This window comes from Phalaenopsis equestris, unplaced genomic scaffold (assembly GCF_001263595.1).
Source record: "Phalaenopsis equestris unplaced genomic scaffold, ASM126359v1 Scaffold000212, whole genome shotgun sequence".
NCBI lineage: Eukaryota > Viridiplantae > Streptophyta > Magnoliopsida > Asparagales > Orchidaceae > Phalaenopsis > Phalaenopsis equestris.
The window spans coordinates 228,112-250,679 of NW_018164654.1; the positions used below are offsets into that span (position 1 = coordinate 228,112).

Here is a 22,568-nt window from a genome sequence, read left to right on the forward strand (position 1 = left end):
TTTGTTCAGGCATTTTGGAGGGTTAGAATTGAAGCGGCATATGCATTGGCACATACAGCTTCTGAGGTAGTTTACTCATCACGTTGAGAATGTTTTCTAGTTTTATTTATATTAAGACAAAAAACTAGCTGAAAACTTTCCAGTATTATGCATTTTTCTCGGCTTTTCTTATTAACCCTGTTAATTTTTTTCAGTTCAAATTGCCATCTTAGCACATTATTAATTAACCACATCAATGTCTAAATTAAATCAGATTGATATCAATTTATGACGGTTGATTTATATTCTTTTGATGGTCAGCTTTCATTCCTTTATTGGCAGCAGTTCTTTTCTGACTGCATTTACCGGCAATCTCCTATCTTATCCTTTTTATTTTAATCTTTCATTAACGTGACAGGTTTAGGTTCAACATTTACCACCAAAAAAGAAAAAAAAAGGATTTGTATTAAAGACTGATAGCATTTGTTGACTTGAATGGAGTTTGTCATAGAAATGTTTGATCGTTTTAGCATTTTTTTTCTACACTACCATTTGGTTTTTGTGAAAGGAGAATATTTTCTTTGAAAATTGTAATTTCTGACATGTTTTGACATTCTGCAGGCACCCTTGGTTGCATTTATTTGAAATATGTTTTAATTGTTCGGTGTGGTAATTTTGATTTGTATCAGTTTCCAGGTTAGCCCATTTTAACGTGTGGTGGTAGACTGAAGTAAATCTTTGTATGCATGTATGTCATGATCTAACCATATATATATATATATGTATATATACATATATATGTATGTATATATACATATATATGTATGTATATATACATATATATGTATGTATATATACATATATATGTATGTATATATACATATATATGTATGTATATATACATATATATGTATGTTTATTACTTTGGCTTGTCATGATTTTGCGTTGAATGTTGGCTTGTGACATCAACTTTTGTAGGAATGTGTTAGTATGTATGTATTTGTTGGTACATATCATATATCGTACCCTTCCTTTTAATTTACCTCTTCAAACATTCTTTCTTTTTTTTTTTTTTTGTGGAGCTATGATTTTCTTATATTACGTTTCTTCAGTCCCTCCATGCCGTGCTTTCTTTCGTAATGGCGGGCGGGCAAAAAGGTGATAGAAAAATTTTTCTATGTGCATTGTTTATTTTTAATTTTAGCCTCTCTCCAATTTACAAATGCCACTTAATTGCATTTGAAATTTATTGGCTTAATATGCATAGCTTAAAAAAATGGGTTCTAAATGGTAAAAGAATTTGTATACTCAAGGCGATAGGTCAAAAGCCTTGTTTTGAAGCAGGGAGAAGGCACCTTAAAGCTTATAGAAACAATATCACCTCATCAAGAAGGAAGACAAGATTCCTATGATTAGCAAACTCATTGAAATTAAACTTAGATCTAAAACAAGTTTTGATCCAACAAAATGAAATAAATTGGCTCTTTGTGAAGTTTGGGATGAGAACTATTGACATCAAAGATATTAGTTCAAATGATTTTTTGAAGGAGATACAAAATTTATTTTTTCCTAAATTGCTAATGTAGAAGGTTATATAGTATCGACATGTTTGTGACACTGCATGGGACATGGGCCCAACACGATTTGGAGAAAACTTGGCACAAAAGTAGAATATTATAAATATAAGTATAGCCATAATTACCTCATGGTCGAAGCCATTTTCTCTCTCATCTTGTCGAAGCTCATAACATTCATTAAAATCGACCATCGAAGGTGTATGAAATATTTCATGAGGCCGAGCATCTATAGTTACCTCTTTGTTTTCAAAGCCAAGCGTCAAATTTTCATCTTGCCTTTGTTGAAGCCGACCATTAGAGCACCTTTTTGTTTATCAAAGCCGAACCTGCACCCGTTAAAGTGGAAGTTATAAGTTTCTATGTCGCAACTTGAGTAGGAGTTAAATCTGTTCGTTGAAGCTGATCCAAGTACTCACAAACTTTTTGACACTTGTGCAAAGCTTCTATTTGTTGAAGCCACATGGAGTCAAAGCAACCTAATTTTGTAAGTGATAAATTATATATTTTTAAACTCTTTAATTAGTTAATATTTATAAATTTATGCTTATTCTAATTCTAAAAGTTAAATTTAACTTAATCAATTGAATTAAGTATAATCTTAATATATTTTAACTTCTAGTTGATAAATTGGAGGAATTCTTTCAAAACGTATAATAAGTTATAATTTTGAACATTGATTTGTATGAAGTTTCATAATACTAGTTAAATTTATAAAGTTAAATGTTATTCTTGCATATTTTGTTTTGTGACATCTTTAGTCAAAATTAATGAAAAATTATCTATTATATATATATTATTATATATGAAAATGTATTCATTGTGTGTTGTGTCCTATTTTTTTTAATTATGCTATGTTGTCGTATTTATGTTTCTGGGTACATTTCTGTGATTCATGGATAGGAAAGTGATCCACGCTTAGCAAGTTTTGATTTTAGGCAAATTCATTATTGATAAAAAGAATTGTATGATGTCTTTAATTTTTTAGTCTAAAAAGTAAATCTACAAGAATGTTCTTGGCAAGTTTCCATTGATTTTTGTAAGTTTTATTCATGTGATTTTCCACCACTACTAAGTTTGATTTCTTTTTCTGTTTTTTTTAATGGTTTAAATTAGAGGAGGTTAAAGTTGCTACATTAGTTTCGAGTGCTTACAGATCTCATGAATTTGATGATTTTTATATTAATATTTTTTGAATTATATGTTATTCTATTTATCCTAATTTAACAAAGGCATTTGGGGATATTTTCTTGGGTTATAGCAATATTTTTATTAATAGAATTCAATTTGCTGATGATCTGCTTTAATTTTGTGGTTTTTCTTGCTTCTTGTTTTGGTTATCAAAATTATTATACTTCTGTTTGATGAAACTTTGGGTTTTAGTATCTTCTTCTGTAAAGTTTCTTTAATTTGTCTTGGCTGTTGCTAAGATAAATGTCTTGAATTGCTAATATTTTGTGCTACTTTTGTATGGAGCTTTATTTCAAATGTTTGGTCTATTTAGTGTTCCTAGAGCATTGTGAAATGAAATTTGGTATCCTGTTATCGCCAAAATAGAGTATACTAGATTTTTTCTGAAGATGAGAGTATAATTTTGATAGAGAATAATGCTATTGGAGGTACACTCAGCACAATTTTTGCCAGAAAACTTTGAGGTTCACACCTCATGTGATTCAAGTGAGGTATTCACCTCAGGCCGAAACTAGTCTCAATTTTTTTTTTTAAATTTGAAATTAATTTTATAACTTATAAATTGCCTTGCCTATTCAAACACCCCCAAACTCATGAAACTATCTGCTGCTGTTGCGCCACTGCCGGTTGCTCACGGCGTCACTGACCCCTATTGTTGTTGTCGTCGCCCACTACCTCTTACTAAGTTCTCTTCTTCCTCAAAGATCTCAACTTTCTCTATCAATTTTTTTTTTCTGTTCAATATCTTGTTTTATTTTTGTGTAAAATTATGTTTTTGCATGATTTTAATTATGGTTTTGATTATTATTTTTTTTAGTATTTGGATGTTTTCAAATATTTTTGAATAAAAAATTTCAATATAGGGTTTTGTAAGAACTAGTTACAAGCAAGGAGAGATTTACAGAGGTTCTGAAAAAGGATTTTACATGGAGATATAATGAGCAAGGCAATGCTGGTGGAAACATGACATTTTCTTGAACTGCAAGCAAGTAGTTAAAGCTGTGTACACAGATGATTGGACACCTCTGTGGCTCACTTGTGAATGTTGCTTTATGTGCCAAAGTCTCAGATGTAGTGAAAAAGGAGATATAATTTTATATGAACCAGTTGATCATGTGAAAGCATCTCAGGTAACAACAATTAGGTGATAAAGTTGACATCAACTATTATTATGCGAGCGAGTGTTGTGTTAGGGACTGCTTGTCATCTTTGTCACAAATATCTAGTAGAAGTGCAAGGGATCCCTTGGATCACTATTAGAATAAATTTGGAGGATGATAGGTGTTCAGGAGAGAGGTAGTTTCACCTCAGAAGATGCATCCAAAGCATGCTAGAGAGGAATACAGATGTGTTTGTATGGATATTGGGAGGTTTTTCTATGAAAATGCTATTCAATTTACTGGGGAAACCTCCCTTTTTTTACTTCAAACAAATATTCCATAGGTGCTTATGGTTGATGCTAGCGATTTATGATTTTAAGGACATGGGTGTTGAAGGTGATGCATAATATCGAGAGTTACAAAGAGAAAAGTGAAGAAGACTAGTCACACTGGAGGTTGTTTGATATGATGAATAAAAGTTTTAATCCACATTTTAATAAATTTACTCATATGGCGTTATATCGTTAAAATCCATAGAAATATCTTTACAGATGAATGATATAGAGTTCATTTTTGGGTCTTTTGATGGAATGACAGAATATTGGATAGCTTTTGGCGGTTTAAGTTGTGATAGATAATGCAAATGCTTATATCATAACTGAGAATAAGTTGATAGAGAGAAAATATTTGTGCTAGACACATTCTGTTGCACATTGCATATACATGATTTTAGAGATGCTTGATGACTTGGCATGACCGAATATAGTTAGTAAATTCATCTACAATATTTTCTTGGCGTTGTCTGATAAAATTTTCTTCTTTTCTTAAAGCTATTTCACCTTCATGGGAGATATGGGATATCATTGATGAGAAATGGGAATATGCTCTGCTGCCATATGCATGCTGAAAAATGTTTTCTTAACTCTCCTTGGATCAAGTTAATGCTATACCTTTGCATGGACATGCTTATTGTCGACCCAATCAAGAGGGCAATTGCGGATATGGATCTAATTCCATTTAGGAATAATGAATAATTTTTTAGCCTGCTGTAAACTAAGGATATTATTGCAAAATTTTATAAATGGATCTGGGAACCTTTGGTTTATTTGAAATATATTTCGTTGGCTGAACCATTTTTCTTAGATTGATACCAAGTGAAATTCTTTTTGCACATTTGGGAGATTTCTACATCTAGTGTAATTTGCAGTTCTCTTACAGATGATGGTACTCATCTGTTTTTCTAGCTTCTCCTCTAACTTATGGAAGCTACTTTTCACTCTTTCTTTGGGGTTTCTAATTTTTCTTTGATGGAACTCATCTGTTTTTCTAGCTTCTCCCCTAACTTATTGATGCAGTCATGGGATATTTTCATACTTTTTTCTCTTTGGAACATTTGATGAGAACTAACATCAAAGGCTTTTCAAATTCTTGCAGTGTTGGTGAACCGATTTGGCTCAGCACATCATCTTAAAGCTTATATTTAGCTTGGATCTAGACATGGAAAGAAGAAAATAAATTTAGAAAAGAGATTTAAATATTCCGAACAAGTTGGGAGGCCTTTTTTGCAATTTAGTTTGACCTTATAATTTCAGTGGTTTGTATGCTTTTGTTTTCTTATTAATGTTGACTGTTACTTTGGTAACTTAATTTTTTTAAAATTATTGAGTCGGGATCTCTAAATATATAAAGAAAATCCATGTTTTGTTTGTGACCTTAGTTTAAGAGGGAGTAATTGTTACACTTAAATGTGGAAAAGGTCGTGCTAAAACCTTGAGCCTTCTTTGCCTTGAATGCGTTTTCTTATGTTTCTAGAGTTGCTACTTTGGTCAAGATTATTTACCATCTTAAATTTGTGTTTGAAATTATCAAAATTTTCATAGATTTCTCGGTCTATGTTTCCTTTTGGAAGGCTTATGACAATTTTCTTATGTTGGCTAGTACTGTTATTAAGGATTTAATCTTTTGGACCAACTTGACTCTCTTATACCTGTGGATAGACATTTTCAACTCAAAACATTGTGCTTGTGGTTGATGTTCAGTAATTTGTTTGTTATGAAAGATATAATTTACATTTCTGAATTCAACGCTCTTATATTTTTTTGACATTTTTAGCATGTTAGAGTTGTTCACATGAACTATCATACCATCTTAAATTATAAATCTTTTAAATTAATCAAGTGCCATACTTATGGTTTTTTGGCAATGTCAGTGATTTTGAAAGGGGATACTAGACACTTGATGGGTGATCAGGATTGGATCAACAAATGGTTTTCATGGCCTTAGTTTAGCGGTCCCTTTAGCAATGTTCCTATTTATGTGCTGTTTGATTTTTTTGAAAGAGCCATATAAGAGAAGGTAGATCAGAAGGGTTCCTCTTCAATTGTTTGGCTGGTCAAAATGCCTAGGACTTCATATTTTTTGGTAGAGGATGCGAAGACTGTAAGAGTTAGATTGGCATTGGGCGGGAACGAGGACTAAGAATTAGATTGGCATTGGGCGGGATGGGAAAAAATAGAGGGAAAGATCTAGCTAATCATTAAATATTATTTTTCACATTGGGATAAAGATTTGTACGCCTCAATTATTTTAGGTGGGCCTTGAGGCACATGTAATGAGGGGTTGGAACCTTTTTTAGGTTTTAAGAAGTTCTTTTAATTTACCATCCCATAGCTCAACTGGCATCATGAACTATTAGGTTAACACATGTCTAGAACAAAGTATAATAGTAGGGTATTCTAAAAGTTTTTGTAATCTAAGTCATAAAAGTTAATATAGTTATTATTTGAATGATATTTTTATTAAATTTTACTGATTATGAAGAGGACAATGATTGGGATTGAAGGTGAAGAAGAAGATTGGTAAGAGGTTAATACAAATGAGGTGAGGGAGATGAGAAATCACTCAATTATAATAGTGAATCTAATGAAGACCATCTAGGTGACGAGTACGTGAGAGATTTTAAATTAAACCTTAAGTTATAATTTATTTATTTTAAAATTTGCTTAATTGCTTATGCTTGGTTCACTATAGAAAATGAATGGTTACCAGTGGACCAATCAGACGTTAGAATTGATTTTTTTCGCCAGCAACTTTAGTATTCGACAGAATTGAGGTTAATAATGGTAAGTCGGAAAATTGCTGATCGGAAATACATGTTCGATGAAATTAATGGTTTTCGACAGACGTGTGACTGGCTTTTGACTGAAAAGTTTTTCGGCTGAATAAGCTGCAAATTAAACCGAAAAATCTTGCCTCTGTTGGCAATCGTACCATCAAATTAGCGCAAACAATCGGTTGATATTTTTGCCGCTGAAAATATTGAAAAAATTCAAATTTAAATAACTGCTATTTATGATCCCTATTGTTTATTTCCTCCAATCGATGATTATCAATTGAAATAGTCACATGTAATCTGTACAAAAAAAGAAATGAACCCTAACTAAATAGATTTACTCATCTGTAAGAGCTAAAAAAAAAAAATTGAAGCTAGTTCACAACATAGCATAGCAAAATAATAAAGGAAAATTCCCAAAGACTTTCATAATCAATCAAATTATAATATAAACATACAGTCTGTATATTTTGAAAATTAGCGAAATAATTTTATTGATATAAAACGAGTATAAATACATGTTATATGAATTTTAAATTAGGAAAGTCGTAACACCTATATCTCAAAGATTTGAATTAATTAATTTTTAATAATTATTCGGAGAAAAAAGAAAAGATAAAATTGAAAATATATAATATAGGAAATAACCAGAAAGGAAATAAATTAATACTAATAACTTCTAACTTAAATTAGTAAATTACCAGAAAGTAAATAAATCAATACTAATAACTTTTAACACTCCCTCTCAACTTAAAACATAGATGTCAATTATGTTCAAGGAAGATCCGTTGTGAGGTAGAATTTTATGTCTACGTCCCCAAGAGATTTTAGGAATATATTTTGTTGACTGCAGTTTTCTTTGACTACAATTTCTATAGTTTTTATTGGTAGGTGAAAGGCTGGCAGGGATAGTGCTGCAAGAAAGTTTGCATGGAAGTGACAACCTATAGGGAAAGCTGCAAGGTATGACCTGCAATGGAGGACCTGTTGCAGGAAATACTTCTAGAGGGCCAACTACTTGGAAAGTTCTGTGGGGCGGGCCAGTTGCAAGAAAAAGCTCTAGATGAGTGCCTGCTGCAAAAAAAAAAGCGCCAGAGGAGGGAAAGCTGCAAGAAAAAGCTATAGAGGAGGGTTTGTTGTAGGAAGTACCTCTAGAGGGCCAGCTGCTTCGAAAGCTCTGGGGGGCGGGCCAGCTACAAGAAAAAGCTCTAGATGAGTGTCTGTTGCAGGAAAAAGCACCAGAAGAGGGCCTGCTGAAGGAAAAAGCTTCAGAGGGGGCTAGTTTTAGGAAAATGCTCTAGAGGACAACCAACTGTAGAAAAAACTCTGGAGGGGGGTCTGTTGCAGGAAATGCTTACATCACCATTCTCTCGATTGGGCTAAGAGAATGAAAAACAAAATTATATCATATGTTTTTCATAGCTTTAACAATAATAAATATATAGAACATACAGAAAGTAGTAAGTTGGGAAACCTAGTCTGATGGAAGGAATTTAATTTAAAAAAGAAAGACTAGAGTTCAATAGATAAGTTTGGCGAAAATCCAAGCAACCATACAATATAAATAGAGAAGGATTCATCCCTTATCTGTAGTTAAATAGAAGATTCAAATGCATTCTTCTTCACGCACAAATCAGACCATGTAATGCTGTTGAACGGTATCAATGTCGAGACCCTTCAGTTTCGCCACAGACTCCGCATGTTCCTTCAATGTATTCAGCTTTCAGAGCCTTGCAACTTCAGTTTGTCGTTTGGCTTTCTCAACTATGTCAGAGAACTCGCGGTAGCTACTCTTGTAGCTGAAGAGAATGTTAGTCTCAGGAGGCTGCAAGCCATGTAGGATTCTCTGCCATAATCTTTCTTAGGCATGAAGGCAGTGTTCCTCTCAATGAGGGTATCCGATGCCTTTCCACTGAGAATGTAGCGAATGAAAACTTCAACAAGTGAAGAGGACGGATGAAGACAACAATATAAAGGTAGATAACTCCAACCTAGCCCCACCCACAACCTTTAATTTTTTTCGATGTCTCAATTGGCGTAGACAACAATAAATGTTGCAACAAGCTAAGCAATGATGAAAGCCTCATGTGTTCAATGAACAACTAGTTTCGAGATCGAGTCACAAATACGAGGGCCTGCCCACAGTGCTCACTTGACGGTAAAGTATTGCCATTTTCTCATGATTGCTCAGCCTAAGTGATCGAACACCAAATTTGTCTAAAATATTTTCTTTCATAGCCCAAAAGAAGATGACAATCATTGGAGACAGGTAAACACCAACACCATTTAAGTAGAAAATGTTTCTTGAAGCATTATGCTATCAAGTATAGGAGAAGGTTTCACTTGATATTTCAAGAAGGGATTCAGGAAAAAAAGGTGTCTGGCTTGATGCATTTAATATAGCTGAGGAGGTGGCTAGGGTTAGAATTCTGGGAAGAAGAAATCCTAGAAGATGCTTGTGGGATGTCCTTGTTGCGATCACTTTGAAGGTCGACAACATGTAGGCAAGTGCAACCAAGAAGATATGTCTCCATTGTTTTTCTTATTGTAGGAATTCTTGGAACTGAAGAGGGGCCTAGAGCTATATCCCTGTAAGGAAAAGAATTTCTGAAGGAATGTTGTAGCGTCCTCACTAAGGAAGACTGCGGGAAGGTCCACATTACAGTCATACAAATAATTTGTGGCCAGGAAGGGTCTGGGAAGACATTTGATGTTGAAAGTTGTTGGTAGAGGAGTTTCGACAGCTAGGAACTTGTAGGGAGAGAGTTCCGGTGGATAGTTACTGCAACTATGGTCTATAGAAACATGAGTTTCAACTGCTAAAAACTACAGGGGAAGGAGTTCCGACGGCTAGGTCCCTCAGGAAGAGACTTTTGATGGCTAGTTTCTGTAGGAAAGAGTTCCGACGGCTAGGGATTTTTCAAGGCTCTTATACCATGTTGGTTTTGAGAATTTAGCGAAATAATTTTTTTTTTATATGAAAGGGGTTATAAATATAAGATACATAAATTCTAAAATTGAAAAGACGGAACACCCATATCTCTAAGATTTTAATTAATCAATTCCTAATAATTAGCCTGAGATAAAAGGAAAGTCATAAACTAGAAAACACAAAACTGGAAATAATAGGAAATTATATAAATCAATTCTAATAACTTTATACATAAAATAATAAATAATTGAAATGGAAATAAATCAATATTGATAACTTCTTACGCTATTAATCTGAATAAATCATCTAATATATGTATTTAAATAATAAATATAAATTCATATCAATTTCTAAGAGATTATACACATAAAAAACACAAAAAAAATTACACGTCCAATGGGTTATTCTCTTCTTCTATTATAGATTGCTTACCACGCCGAGGTGACTTGCCTCATTGCTACTTCAACCTCTAATACCCTGGCCTTTACCTTGGCCTCTAACGTTGACTCCTTCTGAAGTAGTTCAAAAGAAAAGTGGGCCTCTTGTTCTGGGTGGATGCTTTCACACGTCTGCTGACTTTTTCATTGTGCGATGACAACCTCTCATCAAAGAGGGAGTATCACGCCTCGTAAGCAATTCACTATAAGTCAATGATGTAGTTCCTCGGCTTCTTCCTCCCCCCTAGTGGTTTCCTTTAAGATGTCGAAGTCTAACTGGTCAGACTAACTACTAGAGTTACCATCTCTTGCTGAGCTCTGACTCTAAACATCCTTCAATTACATATACACATTCTAAAATAGATTGTAAGGGTTAATTAACATTAAAATAAAATTGTAAGTTAATTGCAGAAGTATAAAAAAATTATTCAACTTACAAATACATGTCTATATCTTTCGTTGACTTTTTGCTAATTCGCTTAATGTTGATTTGTGCGGGTGTGCAACTTAGCGATGGTGGGCTATCTTCAAAGTTTTGGCTTCTGTTAACATATAAAAATGTTAGGAATTAATAGTTACATGGTTGAATTTAATGCACTAATTTTACCACCATCATTCTGTACTTGGTATGGGGAACCGAATCTCCATTCTGTAAGAAGGTACCCATTCTCCCATAATTTAAAGACCGATTATGCTATGCTTTTTGCCTCCTCATTACATAGTCAGTAGAGGCCCCAGAAGTTGCACAACATGGCCTAGACATCCTTCCAAATCTAAGTGGGCGTCCACTTCTTTTAGTATATTGGTTATCTTATCTCTCATGTGAGTGGTAGGATCTCAAAGTTTCCATCAGAGGCCCTCCACCACAAATATTGAATATTTTTTGTTCTTATAAAAATATAATTTAAGGTTGCTGTAATTCAATATTATTTAGGGTTTACTTTGAACTTTTGAAATCACTTTTCCCAAACTTTACGAAGGGTCAGGCTAAAAGGATAAAAATTGCAATGAAAAAATTATTAGCAACTGTTTAATGAAATAAAACATATTAATTAGTATAATCTAAATTATTTATTTCTCCGTTAGACTTTATATACATATGTCGTGAGGTTGCAGAAATGCCAAGCCTGACGTGAGCAAAGGGGCCTGCCTAGAAGGAGCAATATGTTGGACGAGCATGAGTGTGGTGGTTATAGTAGCGACCATCACAATTGTCCTCATCTGTACGGTAAGGCATGAACTGCCTGTTTCTTCATTCAGAAGAAGCTGGAGAAAGTTGCTTTGTGGACCCTGATCTTAAGCAATCTAACAAGAGAAATAAATTGATTGAATAATTAAAGTAAGAAATAACACAAGTGAAAGCAGAAAGCACAAACCCTAGAATAAACAATGCAAGAAGTAACAATTGGAACTACAAAAAATAAAAAATATAAAAAAATGTGAAAATTGCATACACATCAGATTCTACTCTTCGGATGAGTGACTAGGGGTTGAATTTAAAATTGTTTTGTTTATAAAATCTTTAGACTCATCCACAATACTACTAACTTTTTCATTAGACTTGCTGACATCCTTTAAGCTTATCACTTGCTATAAAAGAATATAGTAAAATGCTAAATTTGACATTCCTTGCTCCTGATAAGCTGGTTCCACAATATTTTGAACCTTAATTATCATTCTGAATATAGTCTTAATGATTACTGATCAAATAACTTTGTGTTTTGTTTTATCAAGTTATTTAGGATAATATACCTGACTTGTTTGGCGCGTTAGTATGAGTGTATTAAATTTGTTATATCTTTTGGTCAAATTAACTGCATTAATGTCATATTATTTGTATGTTCCTGTTTCTTGATTAGGAATATGATCATATCAATTACAACTGAACATAAATATACCGTTTAAAGTATACCACTCTCGATAGAATGAGGATACTGTAACTGTACTATTTATTTAATTGTTTTATAGTAATATATCTAGTCATCTGAATGGGTGTTTCGTTATATCTTTTCTTCTTTTCGGATCAAATTTGTGTGAAATAGATAGGGAGTTCTATCAAATATTGGCCACATATTTATGATGCACATTGGTCCTTAAGCAAGATCTATCAATTCTTGATCAATAACTCTATTTTTTTTATTATGAACCTATTAAAACATGAATAATTACGTTTATTTATTCCATTCAACTTATTTAATAGTAATATATGCAGAGTTAATATAACTTATATGCAATTTGAACCATATGGGAACACTTCAACCTTCTTACTGATAATACCCTTTTTTTCAAGATTTAATGATCTCACAAATAATGTGGTAGTATAAATAAAATTTTATTAGCAAGTGTATATAACACTGTGTGTACTACTTGAACATTTATTAATTATTATGCGTATTAGTCAAAAAATGATTAGAGTTCATTACAAAGACTATCGTTGCTCGAAACTATTTGCATTGAATTAACGTGAATTTCTTCTCTTTGATGCTTCACCTAATTGCCGAAATACATTAATCACAAGAATAAAGGCACCATTCCTATGGCTTCGTCTACTAGTCTTTTTCAAGTAATATGAACAGAATGTAGCTTTCTCTTGCAGCAAGTGTTCATCACATATTGAGTCCTTAAGTGGTGCTTTATTCTTCATCACTTTTTTGGTTTATTTAAAAATTTGCAATAGAATTAATTTAGTACAATATGGTAATGACCCTCTGGAAATTATATAATTAAATGATTGTAAACATGTATCCCTCAAATTGATACATCCATCAACACTGTATTAGCCCCTTATTATAATCTTTTAAGGTAGGTGTATGGACAGATGTTCTATTGAGTCAAAATTTAGAAAAAAAAAATATTCGTTCAAGTTTGCACAGTATCACTAGAAAGGTCAATTTAAGTTGTCTTATTGCATCCATCTTCAAATGAGGTTCAAATAAATCTTTGAAAAATATAGTGATTTTGATTAAAGGATTATTTGATTTGATAATTACTAGATAATATGATAATGATTGTTTTTCATGTTAAATTTGTTTTCTGATTCTATTTCAATACAATGTAAAACTAGATGCATGCTCGTTAGAGAACTTCAGATTGCAACTATTCACAGATTATTCTTCCCTATCTATACTAAAAAATACTTGGCCTTAGGTTTAATAAGTTTACGAACATTTTTCGCTTAAAGTTCTAACTCTCTTCTCTTACAACACTTTCAAGTCTAATCTCGCTTTCATATTTTCATTAATTTTGCCTTTGATATATTTTTGTGTTGAAGATATTATCAAAAATATTTTTTTCAATGTGCAGGATATCAAAATTACATTTTATCAAATTAATTCTTCAGTAAGGCAGATCTCATAAAATATTTTGCTTTATCACTTATAATTAAAATCAAAATCAAGTAGAAAATATGAATATTGCTTTAGAGAATCAATAATATTTTTTAATTCTAATTTTGATGATTGCATCTTTATTCTCTCTACTCTAAATAAATGGTTAATAGATTAGAACATTCAATGATAGTCAAATCATAAATTTTTTATCAGTTTTAGAGTACATGTCTGGATAGCCTTCTATACGTAGAAAATTTTTTGATTGTCCACATTAGGACAACTGTCATTTCAAACTCGCACTTTGCAACGATATTGTAAGTGGCCACACATTTTTCATAAGATTTAAATTTTTTCTTTCAAAGGCTGAAAATATACATTAATTTTTTTTTTTCTACCATGGACTTGATATGATTACTATGAGCACTGTAGTCACACATCTAATGGTATAAGTCATACGCTTTAGCTATCATCGATTAGGATGATTATGATGAGGTAGCTTGACTGTATAATGCGAAAACATTGGCATGCAAATTAGGTAAGTTCAAACTGAATTCACTTTATTTAATGTTCAACAGTACCCATAACATTGAATAGTTTTTGAAGACATATAATGAGTGACAAGTTGAATAGATGCTTGTATAAAATATTGTTTTATTGTTTATTCTTCTTGCTCAAGGATTTGAAACTTTGAGCACTACTTGACTTGGATTGAGTTTTTTTACATCTATCCTATAGTATAATATGTTTTCATTAACACAACATAATCTTCTCTGATCTTAGCCACCCAAACATTGACATCAATTTATTTCTTCTATTCAGGTTTTTTGGTACTGATTTGTTTCCTCAGTAATCCTACAATCTAGTTAAAAGATTCTCGGGCCATATTGTAGTTTGATTTGATAATTAAAATTTTAGAACCTAGTAATTCTAAATGAGTGGTACAATCTTCCCACAATGGTGGTTATGCGGTATTAAATAATTTATAGAACTTAATTTTTCTATTGGGTGGTTCATCCACATTCACCTCAATAAAGTGAACTTTTATTATATCAAATACTATTTCCTTAAATCTAGTGGAATGATACTTGGAGGGGTAGAACTGAACTCTCAGAACTAATAATCAATGTATGATTCATACTTGCCATGTGAATTTCAGAACTAATAATTTAACTGAACTCTATGACAATATAAATCTAACATTACTTCGTCTGGTGTTAAAAATGTTTGATTCTTGTGCTTTGCGCATAGGTATCAAAATTTACTCTTTGAGAGGTAAGTATGATTCGACGATGTCATTTACATGGAATACTCAATTGCGTTCAAGAGCTCATCAATTTTTCTTTTTCTGTCTGGATGCAATCTATTGTATATCCATGATCTTAAAGTCCTTATATCCATTGACATCTTATAGATTTGAAAACAAAATTTTTCGAAATTGAGAGTTGCAATGTGTAATATGTGTAATATGAATGTATTATATGAGCAGCCCCATATGCACACTTTAAGTGTAGCACAATGTGTTACAACTACATAATTTATTATTATGTAACATGGACATTTCTGATACGACGGATCGTGTTTTTCTTAGATGGAGCCTCATAAGACATGCATGTATGAGTGTTAGTAATTGAGTACAGTCAATATCAAGATTTCATTTGATTATCAATTTTAATTGGGACTTAGGAAATGAGTTGTATAACATCTAAAATTGCATATGTAAATCTAAACCAATAATTGAAGCATAGCACCCAATTTTATTGTTTTATATTTCTAATGCCTAAATTGGCGCAATTACTAATTCAAGGGGCATTTACATACAACCCATATTTTGTGTATTTGTATATATAGTACGTTAAATTGCATATTTATATCTAAAGTAATAAGTTTTTGGGTAATTACATACATGCCACCCAAGTCCTGCGTATTTGCATATCTAATACATAGACTTGCATAATAGTGTCAAAACCGAAATAATAAGGGGAATTTACATACATACCACCCAATTCCTATGTATTTACATATCCAACACATAAACTTGTTTTAATCAATGATTTTTGGGGCATTTAATACATACAACCCAATTCCTACGCATTTATATTTCTAACATGCCTAAACTTTATAGTTACATTTACCGGCATTTACCCATATAAATACCACTCAATTCTTTTCTAGCACCCAAACATTCAATTTTTTAACTATACCATATAATCCTTTCATATTACATCAAAAATACAGCCACTTTTAACTTAAAAGTGAAATGCACCTTTTCATGCATAGGAAATGTGGCATGTATGTTAAAATTGAAGTTTAGGTGTTGGATATGTAAGCACATAGGAATTGAGTGGTATGTATGTATATCTTCTTACATTAATAGTACCCACCATTCATATCACATTATAAATGCCACCATTTCGAATTTTACATATTGAATTGCACCTACTCATTTAAAAATCTAAACCCTAAATACATAAAAGTGGAGCTTTGGGTTTTTGAAACGTAAAATAGCTGAGTCTTAGGTAAATATTGGAGAAATTAGAAAAAATAAACTCTAATTACAATAGTAATGCAAGATTAACGAAACAAATTATATTTCAAAAACATTGAAAATTTAAACTTAAATTTCACATTTTTTCTAAAACTTAAAATCTCATAAAAAAAAAGAAAAAGAAAATTGAACAGATGAAATCTAAAAACAAAACTTGTGGAGAATGGAATGTAAGATTAATCTTAGATTTGACAAAAAATAGAGTAAATCAGTCGAAACTTGGATTGGATTGAATTCATGAGAGAGTTTGCCGATCAGAGCTCGCATGCAAAAGGGAGAAGATAATAAATGAGGAATTTTCGGCTGATTTTTGATATGGAAACAGGTAACCAAGTTTAATAAAATCGGACTATCCCTCAGTATTTCTGCTTGTATTTCAGCTGAAAAGCACTAAACCATTAGGCAACTTGCTGTTCAGTTTTACGACAGATTTCTAGCGAGATATCTAGCCAGAGCAAGGAACGTTAAGAACTGGCCGGCGGTTTGTAGGCCCGTCAGCCGAAAACACATAAAACGACATTCAACCAAAATTTTGGTCGGTTAAAAGACTGGCAGACAAATGTCCGTCGGTTTTTCCACCAATCCACCAATTTTTTAACTTGAAAATTTTATGATGTTTCTTTTGTTGTCATAAGGTGGGTTAATCTTTATTTTTTTTATATTTTTGATTAATTATATGGTGCAATTTTGAGGTTTATACCTAGTAAATTGAGTTTTATGCATTGATCAATGAAAGAAAATTTCTCAACACTCAATTGTGTTAATTTCAAACGTTGAACTTTACAAGTCTGACAGCAACGTTGTTGTCAAAAGTCCTAGGCTTCTTCAAGGGTTGGTCACCCGATGCCTTATGTGCTAGAAAGTATAAGAAGTGCCCATTTATAAATATATATAAAATTTGTCGAATGTTTTTAGAAAAAATATAAAATGATTATCTTTGCAGTTAATTATGTCGTATACTAAGGAATGAATGATTCTTCATGCTCCCTTTCATTTCAAAATTGAAAGATCATTCTATGCAAAGCATGATTATCCTATTTAAATTTGTCTCCTACATAACCAAATTTTAATACAACGTTTTATTGCATCATCACCATCTCTCTTTTATATTTGTGGATTTCATTTGATTAGTCATCGTTTGTTTTCTTACAGCTCTATGATTGTTTTTCTCCTCCTTTCTTGTTTCTCATAGCACATAGAATGTAATAGTTGTGATGGTATTTTTTTTTCCGTTTAATTTCTCCATTCTGCAGGGATCTGATTGGGCTGGTTTAGTGCATTTAATTAAGTTCTACAAGAATAGAAGATATGATGGTGATATTGGATTGCCTAGGTGAACGTTTACTTCAACGGTCATATTGCTTCCTGATGTCTTCTTGTTATCTGTAGATATGAATTTCTTGTTTACTGAATTTTTTTCAGGCCTAATGACTTTCATGATGTTCCAGAGTACTTTGTTCTTGAGGTAATGCTGTGAGGTAGGAAATATTAGATACAATTTTATTGCAGTTAAAATCTATACAATTGTTTGTTCTTAAACTGTAAACTTACTGATTTGTTTTTTCTTAATGAAAACATTGTACTTTTGAATTACGGAAGACGAAGATTTGGAATTGAAATTGCATTTTAATCTTATTTCTTGACTCTTGTTAGTATTTAAAGCTCCATTGATATGATAAGCTCGTTATCGGCTGGAATTTTGAATGCACTAGCCTCTTGCTCTTTGCATTTTTTTTTTATCAATTGGAATGGTATTTGCGCTTGAACTGTGTTAATTCAAACTTAAGTTTTTTTGCTTTGTATATAATTCAAGACCTTGCTTATCATATGACATGTGAGATATGGTTACAAAAATTTTGTTTGTAAGGTTTGCTTTGTGCAGCTAATATTTACCTTCAGTCCACATTCGCATTGCACTATGGTATGATTTTTTGGCCCCATTAGTGGGGCAACTGATTTTCAGGTTCTTGATTGCTCCTGTTGAAATTGCTTGGCAGTTTCTATTTTGAAAAGCAGAAAGAGTTTTTTATTCCGACATCTCATTGGACAATATGTCGGTGAATCCCTTCCCAACCCAAGAGTGTAGACTGTTATGTTGTGGACCTGGCTATTTCTTTAAAAACTTATTTCAGACTAATTATTTCTTTTGATTTTTATTTATTATTTTAAGATATATATTAGTGTTGTTTTAAACTCTCTATTTAATTTTTTTTCTTCAAGCATGTGGTATTCAATCCTAGCATGGGTTTAGGGAGGGGCTGAACTGGGTGCTTGTTGAACCGCACTGCTCCAGCTAGTTGGATTAAGGGGGCGGCCGACCATGAGTCTTGTGGCTAGGTTTGCCGCCCAGTTGATGGACTACTATTTATAGGTTACTTTTGCTGCTTCAGGTTCTGTTTGGATAGCCACTGGCGTCCTCTTTTCTCTTTTTAGGACAGTATATGATCGTGAGAAGGTGCTCTGGTTGTAACTCATTTCGAGGTGGTATGTATATTCTTCTTTTATCATTCTTGTCATTTTCCCTACCCCCATCCACCTGTTTTCCCTGCTGTCCTTGCTGCTATCGCAAGCCTTCTCTCTCCTCCCTTGTTGTTGTCGTAACTACATCCTGCCGCTTAACCTGCTGACCTCTCTTGCCTATAGATATCACCATCGGCCCCTTCCGATTCTCCCATTGCTACCGCAAGTATATCCACATCACCACCTGCTGCTGCTCCTCATCCTACTACCAGCTGTGCAACCGCCACCCCCTGGGCTTTCTTCCTGCTGGACCACAAATCCACCTACGCCCTGCCAGACTCCAACTCTTCCAGCCCTCTCACCCAAGTCCAACGGCTGTACCTACTTGCGCTAGCGGGAGAGCTGTGTTGTGTTGTATTTTCTTTCCTGTTTTGAGTCCTGATTTTAACCTCATTGTTTTGGCATAATAAAATTGGCTTTCCTATCTGTTTGTTGGTTAATTCCGGTATTAAATCCCTTGTTAATTATATCTACTGATCTCTAACTTTACCATCCAAAGCTCCAAATTTTCTTTTTTATAAATATGATCATAATTTTTTGTTTGATCTTCTGTTCAATGATTTCAAACTGCATTTGTGCTTTGTTGCGGTGCTCTATTTGTTAATTACCATATCAAACCCTTGCAAGGTTACTCGGCTTGTTATTTTGCTCTGAACTTAGAACTCACCAGTATCATTTGTTAGTTTGGAATTATTCCATAATAGCTGTAGCCATGAGTGCCTTAATCTGAACTCGTGCAATATCAATTTGTTTTTGGCCTTTTTGGCTCACTTGAAAAATAAATATTTCTGCTATGTTAATTTTAGACAAAAATTTGCTTTGCGTGCTCGCTTGTTCTTGATTTAGTTGAAAGAAGTTCCAAGTTTGTGACGTTTAAAACATTAAATATTTTCTGTTTTGAAAAATTTGGATTTCAAGTTTGCCTAAAATTAAATCCTATTGAAACAAGCTGGCTTGGCTCAAGATTTACTTTGATTTTGATTAGGGTTTATGTTTAGCTAATTGCAAATATTTAGAGTTTGAGCTAGATTCAAGTCATTTGCTGTCAAACTCAAAGAGACTCCTAATGCTCACAAAATTGAACAAAAATGTAGCTTTTTCTAACTACTATTTGATTGCCAACCCTGGTATCTAGAATCTACTTATTGATATAACTGTAGAAGGTGGGTGAGTAGTAAATATTGTTGATTTTCAGGATTTAGCGTAATTATTTTATTGATATGAAAGGGGCATAAATACACCTTACGTAAATCCTAGAATTGAAAAAATAAAGGAAATAATAGGAAAGGAAAGATATAACACTTATATCTCCTATTAATCAATTTCTAATTATTACTTTGAGATAAATGAAACAACATAAAATAAGAACGCTTAAAATAAGAAAGGAAATAAATCTAATCCTCAACTTTTAACATAGATAAGTTATTTCTTAATATAACTTCTAACACTCCCCCTCAAGTTGAAAAATGGTTGACAATTATTTTTAACTTGGATTTGATAATATCAAACAATAGGAAATGAAGATTCTTTCAACATGGAACTTGAAGTCTTCATTCCGTACTTGGTAATCAACCCCAAGAGCTTTTTGGGATATTTTTAGAGGTTGTCTTTTTTGGGATATTTTTAGTTGATAAAGGTTGTCTTTGACTGCAGTTTCTAAAGTGTTTGTAGGTAGGCAAAAGACTCCTCCTACATGTAATGTTGTAGAGAATTTTACCGTGAAACATATAACTTACTGAAAATACTGACTTCTATTTGAATGCAGTTGTTTTTAACTGTAGTTTTTGCAGTGTGTAGGTAGGTTGAAGGCTTCTATAAGTATTGTTGCAGTGAAATTTGCAGGAAAGTAGACAACCTACAGAAAAGCTACATGGTATGGTCTGCAGGAAAAAAAACATGCAGGGAAAACTACAGTGTATGATAAAAAGGAAGAACACCTGCACGGTATGGTGTGCAGGAAGAAAAAAACACGTGCAGGTAAAGCTGTAGGGTATGGTCCTACAGGTAAAAAGGAAGAAGATTTGCAGGTTATGGTTTGTAGGAAATAATAAAGAACACTTGCATGGAAAGTTTTTAGGTATGGACGGTGAGTAAAAGGAAGAACATCAGTGCAGAAGGCCTTGCCACCACGAAAGGTCTGCCCATCAACATAAACCATGACTCCATCACTTTTATATTGAATCTTGTTCACCATTTTTTGGTAGAATATTGGAATTCCATGTGTGAGAGATCGTATAAATTGTATGTTGCCACCAGGAATAAAAAGTCATCACCGCTCATCTCATGAGGGTCATTTTGGTCCTACTAGACCAAGGAAAGGTCGGAGAGATGAGTAGCATTGGTGTACTCAATGTTTGCAAGATGCCAATGCAAAAGCATTCGCTCCTTCACAGGCTCAACGACGTCGTCCACCCGGCAGAAGGCTTTGAGAGCTTCACCAAGAGAGATATTAACAAAGCTTAACTCGTCCATGATACCTTGTCGGAGCTTGCAAACCCTCTCAAGCAGTTGATTAAATGCAGCCTCGATGCTTGAATCAATTGCGTGATCAACAAGCTGAACGTCTGGGAGGTAAATCGGGCACTTATTGCAGACCTTGTGCAGTGGGAGGCCAAGTTGGTGCGCAAGCACTTTGAGGGGATTTTCTTTGATGTCAGTGAGAACACTACCTCCAAGGTCAACAGTGTCGACGACACCAACACCCTTCAATCTTCTGGTAAGGACACGACTGTTGGGGCCTAGAAAGCCTTCGAGAACGATAACCTTGAAACCTGGTAAAATTAGGTGGATGACAACATCGAGCCCTGCTAAACCGACACTAATGATAATAACAAAGGGATTCCCTACAGTTGGATCTTAGAGAGCTGAATAATAACCAAAAGATAGGTCAGCAAACTTGAACAAATTATCCAAATCTAAGGCCTCATTCGCATCTGTTTATTCCACCATCTGCACCTTAGACCTCCCAGCTGCCCTGAATATGTTAGCCGCCTCTCTGAAACCATTGTGGAGAGCGCCATGCATTGTAGTAGGATATCTCATGTTTGTTGTCTCTCCAACAAAGAACATCCTTCTATTACCATGCTTTCTGCCAAAATATCATAATCATCGCCAGAAGATTCAACAACCACATAAGAGTATGATCCATATGTGAACTTTTCTACTCCCCAACATGTGCAAACTACATGACATGGATCAGGAAAATGGATTTCCTTCGGAGCAAATAATATGATGAAGATTACCGAGGGCCCTTTCAACTGGTTCCGCGGAAGGAGCCTTCTCAAAAGTAATGGTTGATTCTCCTGCAACAAGAGCAACCAGAGGTTATCCACCAGTGACAGAAGAATACTTCTAAAAGAGAAAAAAATTTCCTCTTTGATTGAAATCTCCTGTAAAACGCCCGATGGTATCAACTAAGCCACCTAAGAAATCATAGGGAAACAATATTGCCACCTTGTTCAGTTGCTTGAAACCTAATCTTTTAATTGCTTCATATTTCTCTGGTGGTAGAGGGGGCACAAACTCAATAACTCTTATTTTAAGAACATAAACTTCAACGTCGACAAGACAGAGATCCGGATGCTGCAGAAATATTGCAATAAAATGTTTTCACTAGGAAAACCCGCAGGAATTTGTGGCCTACATGAAGTTTTCCAGTTGGCAGAGAGGATTTCCGGCTGCTAGGGACCTGTAGGGAGAAAGTTCCGATGGTTAGTTTTTACAGGAAGGAGTTCAAACGGCTTGTTCCTGTATGGAGAGGAAGTTTTAGGCATCTAGGGCCTACAGGGAGAGGTGTCCAATAAGTAGCTACTGTAGGAATGAATTCCGACGGCTAGGTCCTACAATAGG

General features: G+C 33.5%; 1 protein-coding gene across 3 annotated transcripts in view; it reads left to right on the plus strand.

The window, feature by feature from the left end:
- LOC110023122 (transcription initiation factor TFIID subunit 2) overlaps positions 1–22,568 on the plus strand; it is a 126,476-nt gene that overhangs the window by 65,778 nt on the left and 38,130 nt on the right. For all 3 annotated transcript variants that reach the window (XM_020722372.1, XM_020722371.1, XM_020722374.1), the window contains exons 16-18: positions 10–66; positions 17,453–17,532; positions 17,622–17,664. In XM_020722372.1, coding sequence (XP_020578031.1) covers positions 10–66; positions 17,453–17,532; positions 17,622–17,664 — 180 coding nt within the window. The remainder of the gene's footprint in view (positions 1–9; positions 67–17,452; positions 17,533–17,621; positions 17,665–22,568) is intronic.